The sequence below is a fragment of the Temnothorax nylanderi genome, unplaced genomic scaffold (assembly GCF_030848795.1).
Source record: "Temnothorax nylanderi isolate EJ_2023f unplaced genomic scaffold, tnyl_v1.0 TNYL_tig0030_pilon, whole genome shotgun sequence".
NCBI classification, from domain to species: Eukaryota; Metazoa; Arthropoda; class Insecta; order Hymenoptera; family Formicidae; genus Temnothorax; species Temnothorax nylanderi.
This window is the reverse complement of record NW_027249092.1, coordinates 1,533,218-1,552,064: the sequence shown is the minus strand read 5'-3', so window position 1 is coordinate 1,552,064 and position 18,847 is coordinate 1,533,218. Positions and strand designations below refer to the sequence as shown.

Here is an 18,847-nt window from a genome sequence, read left to right as displayed (position 1 = left end):
GATGCGAATAATCGATGATAATGTAGGGAGGTCCAGGTTCGAACCCTGGCTGGGGTCATACTTCTCGCAATAAATTCTTTACAGTGATTTAATAAGGATGTTTATTAGCATCAAAAAGTGAAATCGATTATCGATTTAAGTATTGTTCCAACAAAGAGCTGTGTTTTAAAGACAAAAGATCGACGCGCAGTTTATTGAGTTTGGAAAAGAGTGTACAAAATTCACACAGAAATATTGTTATTAGATTACCAGCATGGACAGTAAATGGTATTTAAAAATGATTTTTTTTTACTACGCGTTTTTCTTGTGTAACGATTTAGTCAAGGTTAAAGAATCGAAGAACTCAACGAGATAAATACACGATTTTTAGAGCTTGACTCGAACGTGATGTCGTGTCTAAAATTGCAAATTGCGAACTTCCTCATTCTTGCGTTCGAGTCTTCAATTCGCTCTACGATTCTATTTGAGAAACGCTCTATTATATACGACACCACCACTCGTGCACCGCAGTTGGTGGTGGTTGCACAACGTAATTCCTCTTGGATCGCCACAGCAGGTTGATGATGTACGGCGAGGAGGATGATGATCGCGGCGATGCCGAAGGGGGGGAGAGATCATTGGCAGACTCCGAGGGCGAGAAAGAGAGAGAGTGAGTGGGAGAGTATAGCAGGTTCAGTCCGCGCCGAACTGCCGCGAAGCGCGGATTCAGTGACTCACTGTTCGACCAGTTTTGCCTTTGTCTATCGTTGACTTCGCATTCGCGACGTCCGCGTCGTGATCGATCGTTATCCATATTCCACCACGCGAACCGACGTGACGAATGTCGCCGATTTCGGAACGCGCCACGAGAAAATTTCACCTGACAGGTAGGTCGCCCTGCCGGACACTCGGCTGTCACTTCGGCTTCTGCTTCTAGCAATATCGGCTGACATTTCTTAGATTTTCCGCGCCTGACGTTTCTTTTTAGCATAACCGCACGAGAACCTGATTCTCATCTCGCACCTGTCGTACCTGCGCGACACGAGTCTCCCCGATTCTAGTTTTACGAGAGAAATGTAATCGTGCGAGCAGTACGCGGATAGAATCGCGATTGTTCGACCTTTGCGTTGATCGTGCGTCAGAGGAGCGTAAATTGGATTTTGCTTGGCATTCAATGCTATTGCCGATCGTAATTTTATTTATTGCGATCAACGTGGGGGAAGAATCGGTATACAGGCACATATTTTTCGAAAGGGAGCCGTATATATTATGCGCGTATATTAATTTCAGTTTTTCCCCAGTCGCTCGTAATTTGCGTCAAACGTCGAATCTGGCGAAACCCGACCTTCGACTCTCGATAGCAATTCGCTCCGAGATTGGCCGGGCGGTTTGATTGACGGAGCGTATCGTAGAAAATTACTCCGGCGCACTTTCCCGGAATATTTTTTTCCATTTGCGTCGCCGCGGATTGAAATTGCGTCAAGCGGAGTGAAATACGCAACGCAGCGTTCTCTCGTTGCCGGACGATGATTTAGAGTATTTGAAAAGTATCGACAGGGAGAAAGGAGAGATATAGGGATGAGTCGACACACGTTTTAAATATACGTATTGCTGCTGGACATTTTAATCACTGGATACGCGCGATTTATTCGCTCCCGTTTCGCTGGTTCCTCCGCTCGTCCTATTTCGAGGTATATATCTGTTTGGGATCGCATTGTGTGTTGAGCAGGTGCTTCGTTATCAAATGGAAACCAGAGATTGGTCGCGCGATAACGCACTTCCGATTTTGTTCTATACGTAAGCCTTGTAATCGTTGAATAACCGATTGCGGTGAACGCCGTCGTTGCGGCGAGGTAAAATGTGGGTTTTGCCGTAAATAATTGCTCGATCGAAATATACGTATGACAGGTTACGGTATGTGCTTCCGAATATATCGAATAAATATTTAATCCAATAATATTAATAAAGCAATTCCAATCAAAATTAATAAACTTTCATTAAATTGTGATTAATTTGATTGATGAATTGAGTGATGAATTGCAATAAAAAAATTAAATTTGATATGGAATAAAGTGAATAAGATTTTAAAGTAAATATTAAAAAGTTAGAAAACCAAACGACCATTTTATATCTTCAATTACTACTATATATATTTGTAGCTTCAATTTGCGAGAAGCTCAATTATCATATATCACAAATTCGATTAGTTCGTCTAATAAGAACTAGGGCATTCGCAGATCTTCAATTCGCATATCTAGATAGAACATTACGACCTTCGAGATGTTTTGTAGGTTCCGCAGGCATCGTTAATGTTGATTTAGTAGCGGATGCATTGTCCTGACATACGTGGGAAACAACTTCTACATTTCTTTTCATATTCTCGTCTCCTCGTAATTCTCCTGCTATAGTTATGTTGTTAGCCGTATCATCGTTGTGGCCTTTATATATATATTCACCTTGCATAAGCATTCTGTCTTTCTACCTACCTTTGGCAGCCTCTTTTTCAAAGGTCAAGTGTTGGAAAAGTTAAGCATGATTTCTCTGTGTTGATTTGAAGCCCTTTCTTTTTCTTTAGTTATTATTCCTGTCATGAATTTCATCACAATATATTATGATATATATTTTCTGTTTATATTTTGAATTTTACACACACGTACACATATTCTTTTATTTTGTATATACGCCATATTGTATAATATAAGAATAGAGTAAATTTGCATTAGTCAATGCATTAGCAAAGAACTGAAAATTTTATGTCTCGTATTATTCCCGTTATCATTGTTGCTTACGTTGAATTATGCATCATTGCTCTCGCAAGCGTGGCTCATCTCGAGGATATGAATGTCATATGAATTACTCGGTGAGCCGATATACTGTTAGTCAACCACACCAGGTATTATAGGGTGCGAAATGAAACACTGCTGGATTAACCCCGTGCCATTGTCTCTATCATTTATAATACGCGGTGTGTCAATCCTACAATAGGAAGCTACACAATAGTTCTATATTGTAGCTTCCGTGCCGCGGCGATCTATGAATCACAGAATAACAAAAAGAGTACACTCAGCGCGGTGTGCACTCGTGAAAACGTGTTTGTCGTGCTGTGTACGGAAAAAAAGCAAAATAATGGCATTACGCACGTCGTGCGTCACGCGATAAATGCTGCGCGAATTGTGCAAATCGGTCCCGAACTCCATACGTTATCAATAAAGAAAGGTGCAGCTATGTATATACTTCGCGCGCTGAAGGTTACATGTGTATCAGCGGTGGAGTTATATGTGTCTCTCGCAATCAACGTACGGATAATTATTCAGTACGAAAGAAGACGCGCGACGAGATTAAGACGCACCTGCCCGAACTGTCAAATCGCGCAACGGCGTGTAAAACGACACGCTTCGATTTCGCCTCTAAATTTTTTTGCACACACTCGCACACCCGCTTCGGCAGCAATTCTGACGACGTTATATTGTATCAGAGAATGCCATCACGATGGCAAAATGCATTATGTTCCTGCGACTTCCTACGCACTTATCTTTTTACGAAAGAATTTTAATTATCTTTCTTTTTCGTGAATAACTTTAATTAGAATAACACATTTCGTGCTAGATTCCGCGAACTTGAGATAGGTGGGTTACATGATTATATTACAATGCTAAATATAGTAGAAAATAAGAATAAATGATAATTAGGTAAATCGGAAATTTCATACTGCGAATTTCGTTAATAGGCTTAACTACTAATAGGCATGACTACACTGAGCGAGAAATTAAATTACGTCCCTCTTACATGCATCTAGGTCATACGAATTGAGGTCTATTGGCTATATAATTCCCAAGGCAGAAGTATCTTTAATATTACACCGGTATTATTTGAAACCTTGATCCATTGATTGACAAGCTTGCACGATCGATTCTCTAGCTATCAATTTTTCGGATTATTACTTCACCTTGTACTTTATTGTTACACTGTGAAATTGAATCTCGCTGTATCTTGTTTTTATAGACACATCTGTTTAGATCACAAGAGTCTGACTAGCTTCAACAAAGAATTGTAACTTATTCGTGTAAAACTTGTACTGTTTTCTTTTTTCTCTTCGTCGATTGTAAAGTGAGAAAGAGAGCAAGTATATTTATTCAATAACTAGGATTTATCTCATGAATAAAACATTATACTCGATAGAAGAACGGATAGAAGAGTTAAGATAGGAAATCAGGTGAGAACATACTGCGGCATATGAGGACTATATGAGGAGATAAGTCAAGACTTATATCTGGCATTTTTTTTGCTGTTACCCACGCGAAGTTTATTCGAAAATTCTGACTCGCTATCCCCGAGAAACTTGCCCCGAGCAACCAATAATTCAAACCGGTATGATTTCAAAAATTAAATCTCAAGAAAGTTTTACGAGCGAGAGAGGACTTTAAATCGCCGCGACTTTTATCGCGAATAGAAACCTGAATTCAGCGAAGTTACATCGAGGTTCCAACTTCTGCTTCTCGTGTTCTTATCCCCGATGATCTCACATCGAAATAGAAGGTTTTTTTCTCGCTCGGAACACATTCGGCAAACGAATGAAAGCGTGGCAGGCACAGTCCTATCCTTCGCTGCCGCGTCTGTCATGGTGCGCCGTTCATAGAACGTGTCTGCGACTGGTACGCGGTCGCACGCGGCTTACACACGCTCGAAACGGTAAACGCACACACGCACCCACACCATCGAGATGCTGTCAATTCAGAACTCGCGTGTACGTTACGCTAACTAGCACACGCGAGCCGTGAGAGAGAGAGCGCGCAAGGCCAGGACTGTATACCCAGGGAGTATCGCGGACCCTGGCGTTTCTCGCAGGAAACGCGATGTTTCCTCTCTGAATGTTATAATCGCACCCCCTAATCCCTTTCGTGTTAATTAGCCGCAGGATTACCTTCACTAACGCTTTCACTAACGCGAAACAGATCAGATGTCGGGCTTCCATGTGCTCGTTGCTTATTAAATTATAAATACGAACACATGATGCCGATCTGCACGTATTTCCTCTACGCTTTTGCAATTTCTATTGCTGACTTGTATACCTATATAATGAAAAAATTGATAAAATCGAGCTAATTGGAGACAGGATGCAGCTTAAATTTTTGTATTTGAATACCAATATGTATTGCTTCTTTAATTTTAAAAACGATTTGGAATCTTCTCAGTAATAAAAATAAAAAACACTACGTCCTTGGTTTACGCTTATCGCGTGGTTCTGTCCCGCGATGATATTCGAGAGAAAGAGAGAGAGAGAGAGAGAGAAGCATAGCGTGTGCCCGGCTGTACCATGCACTCGCCGCCTTCTCGCGCGATCACGATTTAACCGTGACGCAATCCCCCGCGCGTCCCTTATATAGCCTCCAAGGAAATCATCTTCGTGGATCCCGCGGTACCGCCTGTTACATTGTTAACGGCCTGCCTCGTGAGAATACGCAGAAAACAATCCTCGCGATATCCTCGAATATCGGACGAGTCATTAGCGTCGTCCCGCGTCTCCGATCGCAGAAATTATGGTCTGTCTATCAGCACCTATCACTGTCGTGTAAGAAAACGAAGAAACAAGCGAGGTACATACGTTGAAATCGCGTACAATATTTTAATTGGCGATCGTAAAGATTTGTAGTAAAATGACATCATAACGAATTCACTATCCGTGTGTCGCCGTTTCGTGACTGAATAATTTCAAAATTCACAGACTCAGAAAATAATAGACCTCTTGCAGCGATGGAAGCAACTGGATGAGTGTATGCAAATTGAGTTGTAAAGTGCTCTTCCGCATACTTTACACGCCAATTAGCGCTATTCCGCGGAATTAAGAGAGTCGGAAGTTTACCCATATTCTGAATTACCGGGGGAAAAAAAAACGGTTTACCTTTTAAAACGTATTGAGCGTATTATTAACACAGTCGGGAGTTTTAATTAGCATTATATCCATCGGAGATTCAACGATAGAATTAATAACATACTTACGTTTAATTAGAACGATATCATCGTCGCGTTTTCAGTGTCACCTGAGACAAGTTATATTAACGATCTGCGACGAGAACGGAGACTCGCCGAGTTTCCTAATTGTTCCTGATTTACAGAAGGGTGTGTGAGTGGATATATCCTTTTAAGTATCACGTGCACGATATGGGAGGATGACGTAAGGATATGCGTGCAACACGATAGCGCGCGTTCGTTCCTTTTCATTATCTCAAGTTGTATTGTATCTGCAAGCATTAGAGTAGTTGGAAGTTATTAGAGTAGTTAGACGAAACAGTGTCAGGAGAGATAATTCGGTAAAAATAGGATTCCATACCAGTCTCGTGCCTGAATGCGTAACGCGCAGTATTTCGTATTTATTTAACCTGATTTGATAAATATAATTAAAACAATTAACACTACGCGGCGATCTTTTATTAAAGAGCGAGACGCTAAATTTAGCCGTTGCCAGTTAAATTTTCGCACGTATAAAGTTTACGGCGATTGCGTAATGATCGTGGCGAGTAATAGGCTTAATTGACGTGGCCGGAGTGTTAATAAGCTTAAATTTTCTGCGGTATGTTTACATAATAAGTATAGAGACATATGCGTGTAACACGCATGTCCGTGCTAATGCCCATCCCTTCACATGCGAGGAATGCATGGAATTCGCGAGTTATTTATAAAACAAAGATTTTCGCATAGTTTCTAGCACAAGCCAGATCTCCGCCAATTTTTTTACAAATCGCACAATTGTATATCACAAACATATTGTCAGCAAGAAAATTCAATAAACACCATTTTGCGAACAGTAATAATAAAAATTGTGTATTAAGTAAGAATATAATTAATCACTCAAGGTATATTTCATACATTCAACTTTTTAAAGATAAAAAAATATTATTTTATCCATATATTTTTTTACAATCTTTTTTCTATTAATTTGGACATTTATTTCCTTTACAATTATTTGTCTTAATGGAATTTATCGATTGCTTAACGTTAGATCACAAAATTTATTATTTTTCGCAAGATGGATTTATAGTATTAATATTCGTAAATATTGAAGCGTTTCTAAAAGGAATATAAAAGATAGAGCGCATTCTCTCTCTCCATGATAAAATAAAAGGAAAATTTTACTCCTGAAGTAATCGAGGTATCAAATGTTGTAGCAAGCTTGAAGACTACATCCGGTCACAGTGAGGCGCCATGAAGGAAGTCCAGGAGCAGCAGCAGCCCGAGTCAATGGAGTCCAACGAGTCGGTTTCCGGTTCGAATGAATACGCCTATCGACCGCTCACGACGAAGCACAGAAGAGCTGGGAGTACCGGAACCACTGGCGATGAGGAATACACCACGGACGAGGATGAGCTGTACACGGATGAGACTGATTGCGCCACGCTACATCCACCACATCCTATTCTTAAATCGGACCTCGCGAGGGCAGCTACGGATCTCTTTGGATATGCTACGAAACGCGAGGACGAGGATGAAGAGCCCACTAGTCTATTCGACGAGGACGACACCAAGTTCCTAGATGATAGGTGTGTATTGATTTTTTCCTACTTTCCTATCGAAATCTCTTCCTTACGAAGTAGATATTTAATTAACTTTTTGGATGGGCGCTTGATAAAATGTATAGAACTTATTGCGATGGAATCTTTATTTCAATTAATAAATATTAAATTCATTTAGTAATATATAATATTAAAAATTAATATTAATATATTCTGTATTAATAATTTATATCAATTTAAACAAAGAATTGAAATTCATATGTGTGTTGCACAAAGAAGATTGACGTATTTTATTCTATTATAACAAATTTTAATTGCTTATTATACATGAGAAGCATTTTGTTACAATAACAAATTAATTCTTGTTTCACCCCATCAAAGCAGAGATTATTTCGCTACAAAATGTATTTCCTAAACTGATTTGTTGTAGCAGCAAATCCGTGTTTCTAATTGAGAGATTGACTTACAATCAACAAAAAAATATATTCTATTAAAAAAAAAAGATTTAACTATAATATCCAATAATTGGTAACGAAGTTTAGTCACCCTTTCATCGAATATTGCAACAGCGATGGTTTTGCTGCGACTGTAAAATTCTCTTTTTTGCGTAAAAAACTGCACGAGTGTCATATTCAAGATTTTCAATCGATGTTCGAGACTGCCAGTTATAATAATTATAATGAGATTTGCATATTTTAGTTCCAGCTCAACCAAAACCGCTCCACTGTTCACGTACAACGAAAAATTGCAAGGTGTCCTGTCGCGACATCGAAATCCATCGGAAGAGAAGAAGCCCGTGAAGCCCTGCGAAAAGCTGAAATCTCACGAGCTGGAAGTCTCGGAATCTCAAGCTCAACGTGCGAAACCTTTGGATTTTAGGTTGAATGAAGCTGAGTCTGCGGGAAAAGCCAGCGATGAGAAAGCCGATACGGCCGACTCGAAGAAGGACAATTCTCCTGAATCATCGAAGAGACCCTCCCTTCCTAAAGATACGCCGGTAATTTCAGTCTTCGGTTTATCAGATTTTGATAAGACATCTCATAGAAATAAGAAATTAATATAAAAATAATAACTATAAGTATATATATGCGTTGAATATAGATTATATTAGAAATATAAATTTTACTAATACTTACGTGATGTTTTTGAAAATTATTTCAGCCGAAAGAACCATCAAAGCAAGAATTACTGGGTACTCCTAAAAAAACCAACGGCCCGCCATCGCCTACTACCCTGCAATGGGAAAGAGCAGTGGCTGAGGTGAAGGAACACGCAGTGGCGAAGTTACAGGAGGAACTTAAAAGGGCTCATGAAGAATTAAAATTAAAGGACGAGGAAGTGGCAAGACTCTCGCGGATCAGGCAGGATGTAGAGACTGAGCTCGAGGACCTCACTGCCAGCCTCTTTCAAGTTAGTCACCAATTTCTTACTTGTTACAAAAGTATAGAAATTTAATTAAAAAAGTATAATGTTAAAATATTAAAAAAAAAATTATATAATGTTTATATAGAGTTTCAGAAGTTGTCAAAGACTTAACAGAAGAAAAACGTAATCTCTGATGTCTCGGATTTGAATTAATGCGTTTAATGATATTTTACCAAAGTGTATTAGATATAATTTTGCAAAGAAATTAAATAAATTTTGTAAAGAATATTAGATTATTTATAAAATGTATATTCAGGAGGCACATAACATGGTTCGAGAAGCTAATGTACGTCAGGCGACGGCGGAGCGTCTCCTGGAGGAGAGCCGAATGAAATCGGAAGTGCTCGCAGCCGAAGTAGCGGCTTTGAAAACTTTGGTGCTCACATCTACACCGTCAAGGCCCAATCCCCATTTGCATCCTCAAATCGACACGAAGGGACGCGTTAGCAATGGGGAGGACAGTCAGCAGGGACTTTTTACGAAAAAACACCGAAGGTAATGGACAATTTTCTATTAGATTTATAAGTTTTTAAAACTGCCGAGTGCTTCTTGAATATGGAAATAATAAATTTAAACAATATTTTATAATATCTATACATTTCTACATTGCTTGTCGATTTCGAACAAGTATTCTTACGTGTTACAAAGTACTAGAAAGGACTGTAGTTTACAATGTATTTTGTCGATTTTAAAATAAAAATAAAAATGTTTAAAAATACGGAATAAAAATTAGAAATAACTTTAAATTAAAAGAGATAAAAAAGTCGTTGCGTTTATTTTTGCAAGCTAAATTAATAATATATTTAAAAATTTGTAATTCTGATGCAGGTCGCCGTCGCACTTTAATTTAAAATACGGTCGAGAGAACTCGCCGCCTGATTCGCCTGTAAAAGAACAGAGGCCACCTTTGCCCACCGATAAGGAAGCCCTCGAGAGGGATTGGAAGCGTGAGCGTGAGAAGGAGAAAGAGAGGGAGTGCAAGGACTTCGGTCTGGAAGTCGACCCGAGGGTGCATACGGAGTTTCTCAGATGGAAAACGAACCCTTGCGTCGACAAAAGCGATCCCTTCGTTGCGAGGGTATTTAGAGAGGATATCGATCTCTGCTTGGATTTCCCGAATAAGGAATTGGGAACCAAGGTCAGGCAAGCTGTTCTGGATGGCATCATATTTATCGAGGCGGTCAGCGACAAAACAAAACTCGCTTTTCCCAAGTACGTTCTTAAGTTTCTCATTATGTTTAAAATACTCAATATTTTTTCATATTGTAAAAGAAAAAGATTTTTATGTGCCGTTTAGTGGACAATCAAATATTATACATTTTATAATTATTACATTGTAATATTTTCATAATGCTTTTAATGCGCTAATATTCGTGGAATTTTGCAATTCTATGTTTCTGCAATACTGTATTGTTACTGCATTGTAATTTGCAAGATCGCGAAGTTGCTGACACAATAGCTGGAAGATTATATACCATTGTGTTTACGATTGGGTTGTTATTTATAAAACAGGCGTTTCTATAAAATTTTTATATATGAAACAGCGATAATATTTCGATTTCAGGAAATGTGCACTGTTGGAGGCACCACGGCAATGTCACTATCGTATGCGGCTTGGTGATCAAGAAAATCAATGGCATTGCATTTCGCAGATCTGTCGCAATCGAGTAAGTCTTACATGTAATCATTATTTAAATTTATTTCAAAAACCTTAAAAAATTCTGTTTTGTAAGGAATTGTGTGTTCCTTTGCAGATTATAGCAGTGTGTGACTTTCTCAATTATCTGAGATACGTCGAGCGTGGTCTCGTCAAGAGCTCAGGTATGTCACATAATAAACTATAGTTTAATAATTTATTAGAAAATTATATATATTTTTTAATAATTTATTTTTTATATTTATAATGCCCTTAAATATTTGCAAAAAGAGTTTAAAACAAATATGGCTTCGATATATAGTTCTTTGGATTAAATATTGAAAATTATAAGAAAATATTAAAATTGGAAGTAATTTCTATTTTTCTATTAATAATGGAATTTATTAATCTGCAGTTCACGACGTTTACTGGGAGATCACGCGGCTGAGAAAGGAAATGGTTTTTGCACGGTTGGGTCTGGCATTGTCGTCCTGAGGTTCGCGTAGGCGGGATGTCATCTAGTCTCGAGTCATTTCGAGCCAGGGGTTCATTGTTTGAAAATAGAAATCTGTGAATTATGCAGAATAATTTAGCGACGCTCTCGTCGATTATCGGCCTTTTGTGCAGCGAAGGGGAGGGTGCAATGTTGCAATATATATCTTTCAGATATATATATTTGAAGTCTCTCTAATTCTGTTAAGTAATTCTGATGATAATATAATAATGTTTCTAAAAAATTTACGTGCCATTCAGAAAACTGTATTGTATGACCGTAAAAAGTAAGTATAATTTATTGACAGATCTTCCATCTTTTGATTAAAAATATTTTACAGTGTGATTAATAACATTAATTTATATACACCAACTTATTTTTCTACTTTTTTAAAATAAAATATAAAAAAAACTACTCAGGATTAAATTTGATATTAATTTTGCAGTAAAACGTCAATTTTTCGCACGTAATTTTTTTTGAAATATTGCCGAAATAGTGCCGCCTATGGCAGATTCTAGATTTAATTATTTGCGAACAAGTTGTAAGATGACAATGAAGCTGATTACAAGGCTGTGAATGATCTTGACATGCGGATCAGACATTGTCAATGGCTCTCCTAAACGAGGAATGTAAATAATAGGAAAGATTTTTAAGATATTGTGTCATGTTTTCTGAAGTTCAATGGACTTATTGTTAGACTCATGCGAATTGTGACAATGGAGCCGTTGATTCCATAAGATAGTTATGGTTAACAATTATATTATATATATGAGATCACTTCATGTCGTGGTTTGGTATTAACACCGAACAGAAGAAAAATCGTGTTTAGCTAATTATTTATATTTGTGTTTTTGTTACGGATCAGTTTTTTTTTATTTGCCGTCACGTGTCGAGTCGTAGTGATTTTTGTTGTTTCGTTGTGTATAATTTATCGATATATATTATACGTTGTGTTAATCGTTAATCTGACTAATGGCTTCCATTAAATATGTATATCATTGATCGTATAAATTTATTGGAATTCTAAAGTGTTCGTACCGTGCCACCAAAACTCGAGAACATAAAATCATCATCTAAACTTCCGATTAATTCATTGTTGACTCACGATGACTATGTATACCTTCGACATTATCACTCATAGAGAGGAGCTGCATCTGTGTGGACCATACGAATCTCCAAATTCTTAGTGTAAATAGAACTTCTCGAAACTTCTCATGACATGTAACGATTCTATACGTCTATATCATAATGCATCCGGTTATACGGAGCATATTCGTTTCTACTCTATAAATATTAGTCTGACGTATTGCAAGTGTATATTCTTTCATAGAGATTTACATTAATACGTCAATCAAAACTGGCATTTGTGTCAGTCATGTATCTCCTGGTTGTATATACGAATATATATTTTGTTTACTGCGAAAAAAATATTCTTAATACTTTTACTCTAAATTTTGACTCATGATATGCTAATTAATTTTTTTCGAGATAAATCTCCGCAATAAATTTCTGGTTAATTCGTTCATTGACTCAAACATAGAAACTGTAAAAGTATCCGATAGATAGTTATTTCGGTACCGTGAAGACTTGGTAAGACTTTTATCTCGATTCTGTTATCTTCCGTCATTTATCGCGTTCGATATGAAACGTACGAAAGAAAGTAATTATGTGATTGGGTCGCCATTTATCGAATTATGCCAAACAACATGTGGCCAACGACGAAAACGAATAACGTTCCCTTGAGTGTTACGGGACGTAGTAAAAAGACTTCTTGTAAGCATTTCTCTTGTGAATAGAAAACATGTTAATTGTATATCAAATGTAAATAGAGTCTTCTAACATTACTTGAGATAGAAACTTGTATTTAAAAACGAAATAAAGATAATCGCCATTGTAAAAAAAATATGATGCCTAATTATCGCAATCCCTTTGAAAGATAGCATTTTATTATTTTTATTTTCGTAGATAACTGTTATAAAATACTACAATTATTTCCTTGCCATATATAAAATGTTGTCTTGTACAAATTTTATATTATCTCGCACGCGTTTATGCGCCTCGTACGTTAATAATTAAGCAGTCATATTCTTTTGATAGCAACGACACTTATATCAGGTGGTGCGATCGTAAAGCCGTCGACACCGTCTAAAAAGAGGTCAGGGTGTCCCGGGGGTAACACAAACTGAAATTTCTGCAGTAGACATGCGACAAACAGGAATACGCTGTTCCTTGCCAAGGTCTCGCCCAGGCACTTTCTATGACCTGTTAAATCGTTAATGTTACGATTTTCAGCTTTGTACATTTAAATGGATTTATATTGTTCTTCATACCTAAGCCGAACGGTATTAACCAAGGATCCTCGACGAATTCTCCTTCGTCATTAATAAATCTCTCAGGTCGAAACACCTTCGGATCTCCCCAATGCTGCTCGTCCATATGTACGCTTCGCAAGTTAGCCAGCAAGGTATAATTCTTTTTTATCTCGTAGCCCAGTAGAATGGAGTCAGTCATCGCCCGATGAGGGATTGAAGTAGGCCCGACGTTCGCCAGCCTCGCTACTTCCGCTATCGTCGCGTTCAAGTATGGCAATCTGAAAACTTTCGGTCGTATAATTCATAATTCTGAGATAATTTACGAATGAAATAATATTAGTAGTGCGTCAAGCAATATTTTCAAGTTTGTACCGATTTTTGTACACTATACGAGGTAGGAGATCCTTGCCTAGCACCCTGTCGATTTCCTCGTGCACTTTTCTTTGCACATCCTGCCTCACTATGAGATACGTGATAATGAAGCCAATTGTATTGTTTGTCGTTTCCACACCGGCGCTGAAGAGGTCTTTCACAACGCTAATTAATTGCTCTTCTGGAAATATTCTGTATTATCCATCATGTGTCAAAAATTATTTGTGCAATTATTTTTATCATGAGAATTAAATATACACGATATAGTGATACGGATTAATTACAGTATTATTATAATAAAATATTCTTAAATAATAATGCTTTCTTGTTTTTGTACAATGCTATTTTTTTATTTTTACGAATTATAATGTATAGAAATCTACTAATTTAATCTAAGAATCTAATAACGATTGGCAGAAAATGTAATATAAATTTGAACTTGCGTTTCTCACCACACGTAAAAAAAATTCTCATTTATGTAATTATGTACATTACGAAGCATTGTGTACCGTCAAAAGACGATATGGTTGAGCTTGATTGTTTGGCTTCCATTTCCGCTAGGTAAACATCGATAAAGTCTCTGAACTCGCCGTGTGTTCTAGTTTGTTTGTGCCTCGCTATTTCAGACTGAAAGAGGATATCTTATTTTATGTACAAGGATATCTTATTTCTATCTATAGATAGAAATTATATCGTTAATGGAGGTATATCGCGTTACCCCGATGAATTGCCACATTCGTGTCAGTCTTTGATTTAGTACGGTAAACCCGGTTAACCCTGGGATAATGTATCTTAAAAACGGCAAGTGGGTCAATATGCCGCCGGTGACGTTGCTATTTCTGACAATCCCGTTTACCACTGATAAAATCTCTGTCAGTTTCGGATTCTCCAAGTCAAATCTACAACAATATATCCCGATATATTATTTTCGGTTACACGATTAATTGCATGTAATTTATAATAGCTTTGCAATGTACCTGGCTCCAGCGACTAATGTCCATAAACTATTGAGAACAGCTATGGAGGTAATATTGTACAAGTTGGTAATTGGTCCCGATTTACTCAGCGATTCAATCGTGGTCGTTAAGGAAACCGCGTCGTTTAATATTATATCCTCCATTGTACCATTTCCAAATCCAAATTCCTTCAACGTTCTCAGAGCAAATCTGAATAATTTGTAATTAATCTTAATCTGATCTGATCTTTCTTTAATACACGAAGAAAATAACGTAACAGCAACATTTCAAAGATCTAATATAGAAAATTTCGTTAAAACTATCGAGAAATTATGTAACAATTATTTTAAAAAAATATCGAATATAAATTGAAGTTTTTTCGTTAATTTATATTTAGGTCAAAGATGCGTTACGTGCATTTAGATTAAATTGTATGATTTTTAAGAAGCTTTAGGTATATAATAATTCCTTACAAAATACCTTCTTTGGTCTCGCCAGACATCGCCATCGGTGAATAGTACACCCCTCCGTTCACCCCCCGTCCGAAGTCTATGTACAAATCCATTAGGTCTGCCGTCAAACTGAGGTCGACTCATCATCTCGATCACCGCATCCTTACCGGAAACAATGATCAACGGTTCGGCTATGCCGAGCTTCAAGCCGACGATGGGTCCGTAAATGTCGGCTAATCGACACCAGGCATGAGAATAGAACTTCGTTTCATCGACCAGACGTTTCACATCCAATATGTTTCCCACGATCGGCAAGCCGCGAGGTCCTCGAATAGAATATTTCGCGAATATCTTATATATTTATGTAAATTGTGCGATAATATAAAATAAATTGAGTTGTGTGTATCAAAGTGAAGTGAATGTTCTTAAAAAGTAGAAGCAAAGATGTTTTTTTAAGCAAAAGCATAAAATAAAAGCATTTCTCGTGTTACATTTTGCAGGATAAATATCAATAATCTATTTACTTTAATAAAAATAATTTACTCCATCTTATTCTAGTAATTAATTATTACTTTTTAAAATTTATCGCATATGTGTGAGATCGTAACAATTGTAAAAATAAAAATAAAAATATTTTTGGAATTATGGAGCAAATCGTTTTCGAATAAATCTGATTTCTTGAAAACAATTGCGATATAGTTTACCTGGAGGAAACATTGATGGTCGGCGCCAGTCGTGCAGAATCTTTATCGTGAATATTATCGCCAGGCAAATTATTATAAACCACATTATTTATTTGTTATTTAATAGCAATAGAGAAATGTCATAAAAGTAAGGTAGAAATATTCTAAGCAATTTGTTTTACTGTGGATTTCTTTTACATTTTAAAGGAACCTTTTATATCTTCTAGAAAGAAATCCAAAGAGGATGTTACCACGAATCAGTAAATCTCGCACGTAATAAATACTATTAATTGACTATACGGTATTTTATTGAATTTTCTATGTAGTTTATCCAATCGACTGCATCAAAGTATCATTCGCGGCAAGCGATGCTAATCGAAACTGCATCAGTCTCGTGGAAATTCTGTTATATGAGAGAAATACCTCCTTTCACTGGGATATTAGGCAAGAGGATTTTTGGCTCAAGGTTCCAGCTATGGTCGAATATATCTGTATATGCTGCTGCAGGCATGCACGCGACAGTCTACCTCTTATTCCACATCGGTCCTTACATTAAATTTCATTTTACTACAGAATGCTTTGCGACAGCTGCGACATCGAACCGTTTCCAATAACACGTTATGCAACATCCTTCCAACGAACGCATCAATGTTTCATTAGCTAATATCTTCTTACGGTTTTGGCAAAACAATTTGTTACAAGTAATGAAAAGTTCGTTATGAATAATTTGTGTTTATTGTATATCTATGGACTATAAGTAGAAAGAGAGAATGTATGTTAACTTTTATGTGTTAATTATTTTGCAATGTAGGATAGGAAGCTGATTAGAGATATGAAGAAATGATTTAAGACGCGCCATATGGAAGCAGGGACGGGAGTTTCTTAGGGGACGAGAATATACGACGAAGTGCGCGGCCGTTGGGTCATTGCTAATATCGACGATTATATAGTGGTGCGAGGTAATCACAGAAGTTATAAGCGGCAGATGTGGGAATCGTAAATTCGCAATTCCAATCAATCGCGCTCACATCAAAGCGCGCGCTATCCCCGTTCGCCATTTCGGGCGTTCGTGGTCCAGCTAACACCTTGCGCAATTGCGTTTACGATTTCGCGCTCGCACGCGATCCTACACACCTTTCCTCTTCTATTCCCCGGGCCCACGTCGACAACCGTCTTCCACCGGCCTCTTCCGCTTAGCACGCAACGTCAAATCGAAATGAGAACGATCGAGCAGGCGGCCCGGCGTAATAAAGATCGCCGCGAACCACTTAAAATCATCGAGTTAATCCGACCGCGATTATCCGGTTGAATTGCCGAATCGTTCATAGTACGTAGGTTATTGACACTGTTATAATTATTGTTAATAAACTATTTCTCTTTGTGCAACAGCTGTGGCGCGACGTTGGTTGGCACTTATTAAATAAAAATAATTAGAATAATTAGATGTAAAGGTACAAATGCGAGAATTTAAAAAATGTTTTAACCGTTTCTTCTATCCATGATATTGCTACAGTAGTACAGGCAAAGTTCAAGAAATGAGATACAAATTTAAAAACAAAATAAAAATTTTAAACTTATATATCCACACATATATCAAAATTAGAATTATTTTTTATTTATTTTTTCGTCTTATAAGTATGAGTTCTGAACACATTAAGAGGATTTTTTATTGTAATATAAATAGTTAAAAAGAGATTTTAATAAAGTTTACCGTTATTTGAATTTGAAATATATTTTGCTTTCGGAGCTTTTCTCTCGGAAGAACTTCCGCTGCAAGGTGAAACGACGTTGTAAAATTAGAAACGACTGCCATCAGCGATTCTGGGGACCAGAGATCACAGCATCCGCGCGTGATGGTCCGTAAATTATTGCATCTCGGCGTCAGTAGCGATAAAACGATCAGCCAGAGACAAAGGAACATATAAAGCGAGCCTTACTTCCTTCGATGCACAATATATGAAGCTGCGTAACATACAGGTAACGAGCAATCGCCTCGTCACGAGTTGATGGTAGCAACGTAAGGAGAGAAAAGAGAAGAAGAGGGAATAAACGTTAATTTATCATTGGAAAAAGAGCGATTTTTAATTTTCCCATGCTTATTCGCCGAAACGTTGGACGAGAGTTGATAATCTGCTTTTTTCATATTAAAAACTTGAGAGAATGCTGCAAGCTGCAATAAAAAATTATGAAATTTCTGTTGGGGAAAATCTATTTAAGCGCGATGAAATATTACGCGATCGTTTTCTTAATCATAAGAATGAGATTTTGCAACTACTTCTTTTTCAAATACGTTATCGGTTGTAATGAAATTCTGAAACAATATGTGCATAAATAAAAATTGACTTTAAAGATTTTGGCATTCTTATCACAAAAGTAATACATATTCAAGTAAGGTACCAAATGCAATTATGAGATAAAATAAAACGTGAATCTTTTTTGAGTGTGCACTCACATTATCATAATTCAAGGACGCGGAACAACTGTAATTCATTAAACTTTTAAATGCGGCGCGAGCGAAATATTCTTCTTGACATAGAGAACAGAGCCGAACAAAGCGACAGGACTTTATCGTGCATAACGAACGAAGACATTGAAATTAAATGTTTCACGGTCAATTATCGATTGCCTGTTAAATTGAAATCAATATAGCCAAATGTAGAATCTTTTAAGTCCAAGGAAACCAACGGATTGGTCTTCCAAGATTCCAAAAGTTTTTTAAATACAACTTTTGATAATAATTGTATTTAAATATTAAAAAAGTTTAATATAAGAAAAAGTTTCAGATATTTGCTTAAAGTTACTTAAGTATTGTATAAGAAGTACGATGATGGCAAATAATGTTTTATTTCATTATCCGAGACGCTAATTGTCTGACAATTGTTAACAGATCGTACGAAGTGTCGAATTAATTCGATCATACGAAACACTCGTCGCTCAGTCACGTAAGACTTTTTGATGAGGTAATTATTCCGACGGTGGCAAACGACTTTCGCATAGGCGAGTGAGATGTATTTAATCGACTGATCAATTC

The 18,847-nt window shown here is 37.1% G+C and overlaps 2 protein-coding genes across 3 annotated transcripts in view; one reads left to right on the top strand and one right to left on the bottom strand.

Annotated features, from left to right (window-relative positions):
* LOC139770514 (guanine nucleotide exchange factor for Rab-3A) overlaps positions 1 to 12,944 on the top strand; it is a 28,150-nt gene extending 15,206 nt beyond the window's left edge. The window contains exons 1-9 of one of the 2 annotated variants that reach the window (XM_071702518.1): positions 327 to 866; positions 7,143 to 7,514; positions 8,187 to 8,484; positions 8,649 to 8,897; positions 9,169 to 9,407; positions 9,741 to 10,124; positions 10,477 to 10,579; positions 10,667 to 10,733; positions 10,964 to 12,944. In XM_071702518.1, coding sequence (XP_071558619.1) covers positions 7,180 to 7,514; positions 8,187 to 8,484; positions 8,649 to 8,897; positions 9,169 to 9,407; positions 9,741 to 10,124; positions 10,477 to 10,579; positions 10,667 to 10,733; positions 10,964 to 11,043 — 1,755 coding nt within the window. In that variant the 5' untranslated portion in view covers positions 327 to 866; positions 7,143 to 7,179 and the 3' untranslated portion in view covers positions 11,044 to 12,944. Of the gene's footprint in view, positions 1 to 326; positions 867 to 7,142; positions 7,515 to 8,186; positions 8,485 to 8,648; positions 8,898 to 9,168; positions 9,408 to 9,740; positions 10,125 to 10,476; positions 10,580 to 10,666; positions 10,734 to 10,963 lie in introns of those variants that run through there. The other variant, XM_071702519.1, reaches the window with a different exon arrangement.
* Positions 12,945 to 12,991: 47 nt separating this feature from the next.
* LOC139770448 (methyl farnesoate epoxidase) lies at positions 12,992 to 16,874 on the bottom strand. Its single transcript, XM_071702384.1, has 8 exons — positions 16,845 to 16,874; positions 15,162 to 15,484; positions 14,703 to 14,891; positions 14,444 to 14,624; positions 14,235 to 14,352; positions 13,726 to 13,906; positions 13,372 to 13,631; positions 12,992 to 13,303 (listed from the first exon to the last, which is right to left on the bottom strand). The coding sequence occupies exons 1-8, from the start codon at positions 16,872 to 16,874 to the stop codon at positions 13,122 to 13,124; spliced, it is 1,464 nt and encodes a 487-aa protein (XP_071558485.1). The 3' UTR covers positions 12,992 to 13,121.
* Between the last annotated feature and the right edge of the window lie 1,973 nt (positions 16,875 to 18,847).

Coding starts and splice junctions, on each gene's coding strand:
- LOC139770448 (XM_071702384.1), bottom strand. CDS start 16,874: ATGGCGAACGGGGATAGCGCGCGCTTTGAT. Junction 14,892..15,161: donor GTCTGGCGAGACCAAAGAAG/GTATTTTGTAAG, acceptor CAAATTATTCAG/ATTTGCTCTGAGAACGTTGA. Junction 13,632..13,725: donor CGTATAGTGTACAAAAATCG/GTACAAACTTGA, acceptor GAAAGTTTTCAG/ATTGCCATACTTGAACGCGA.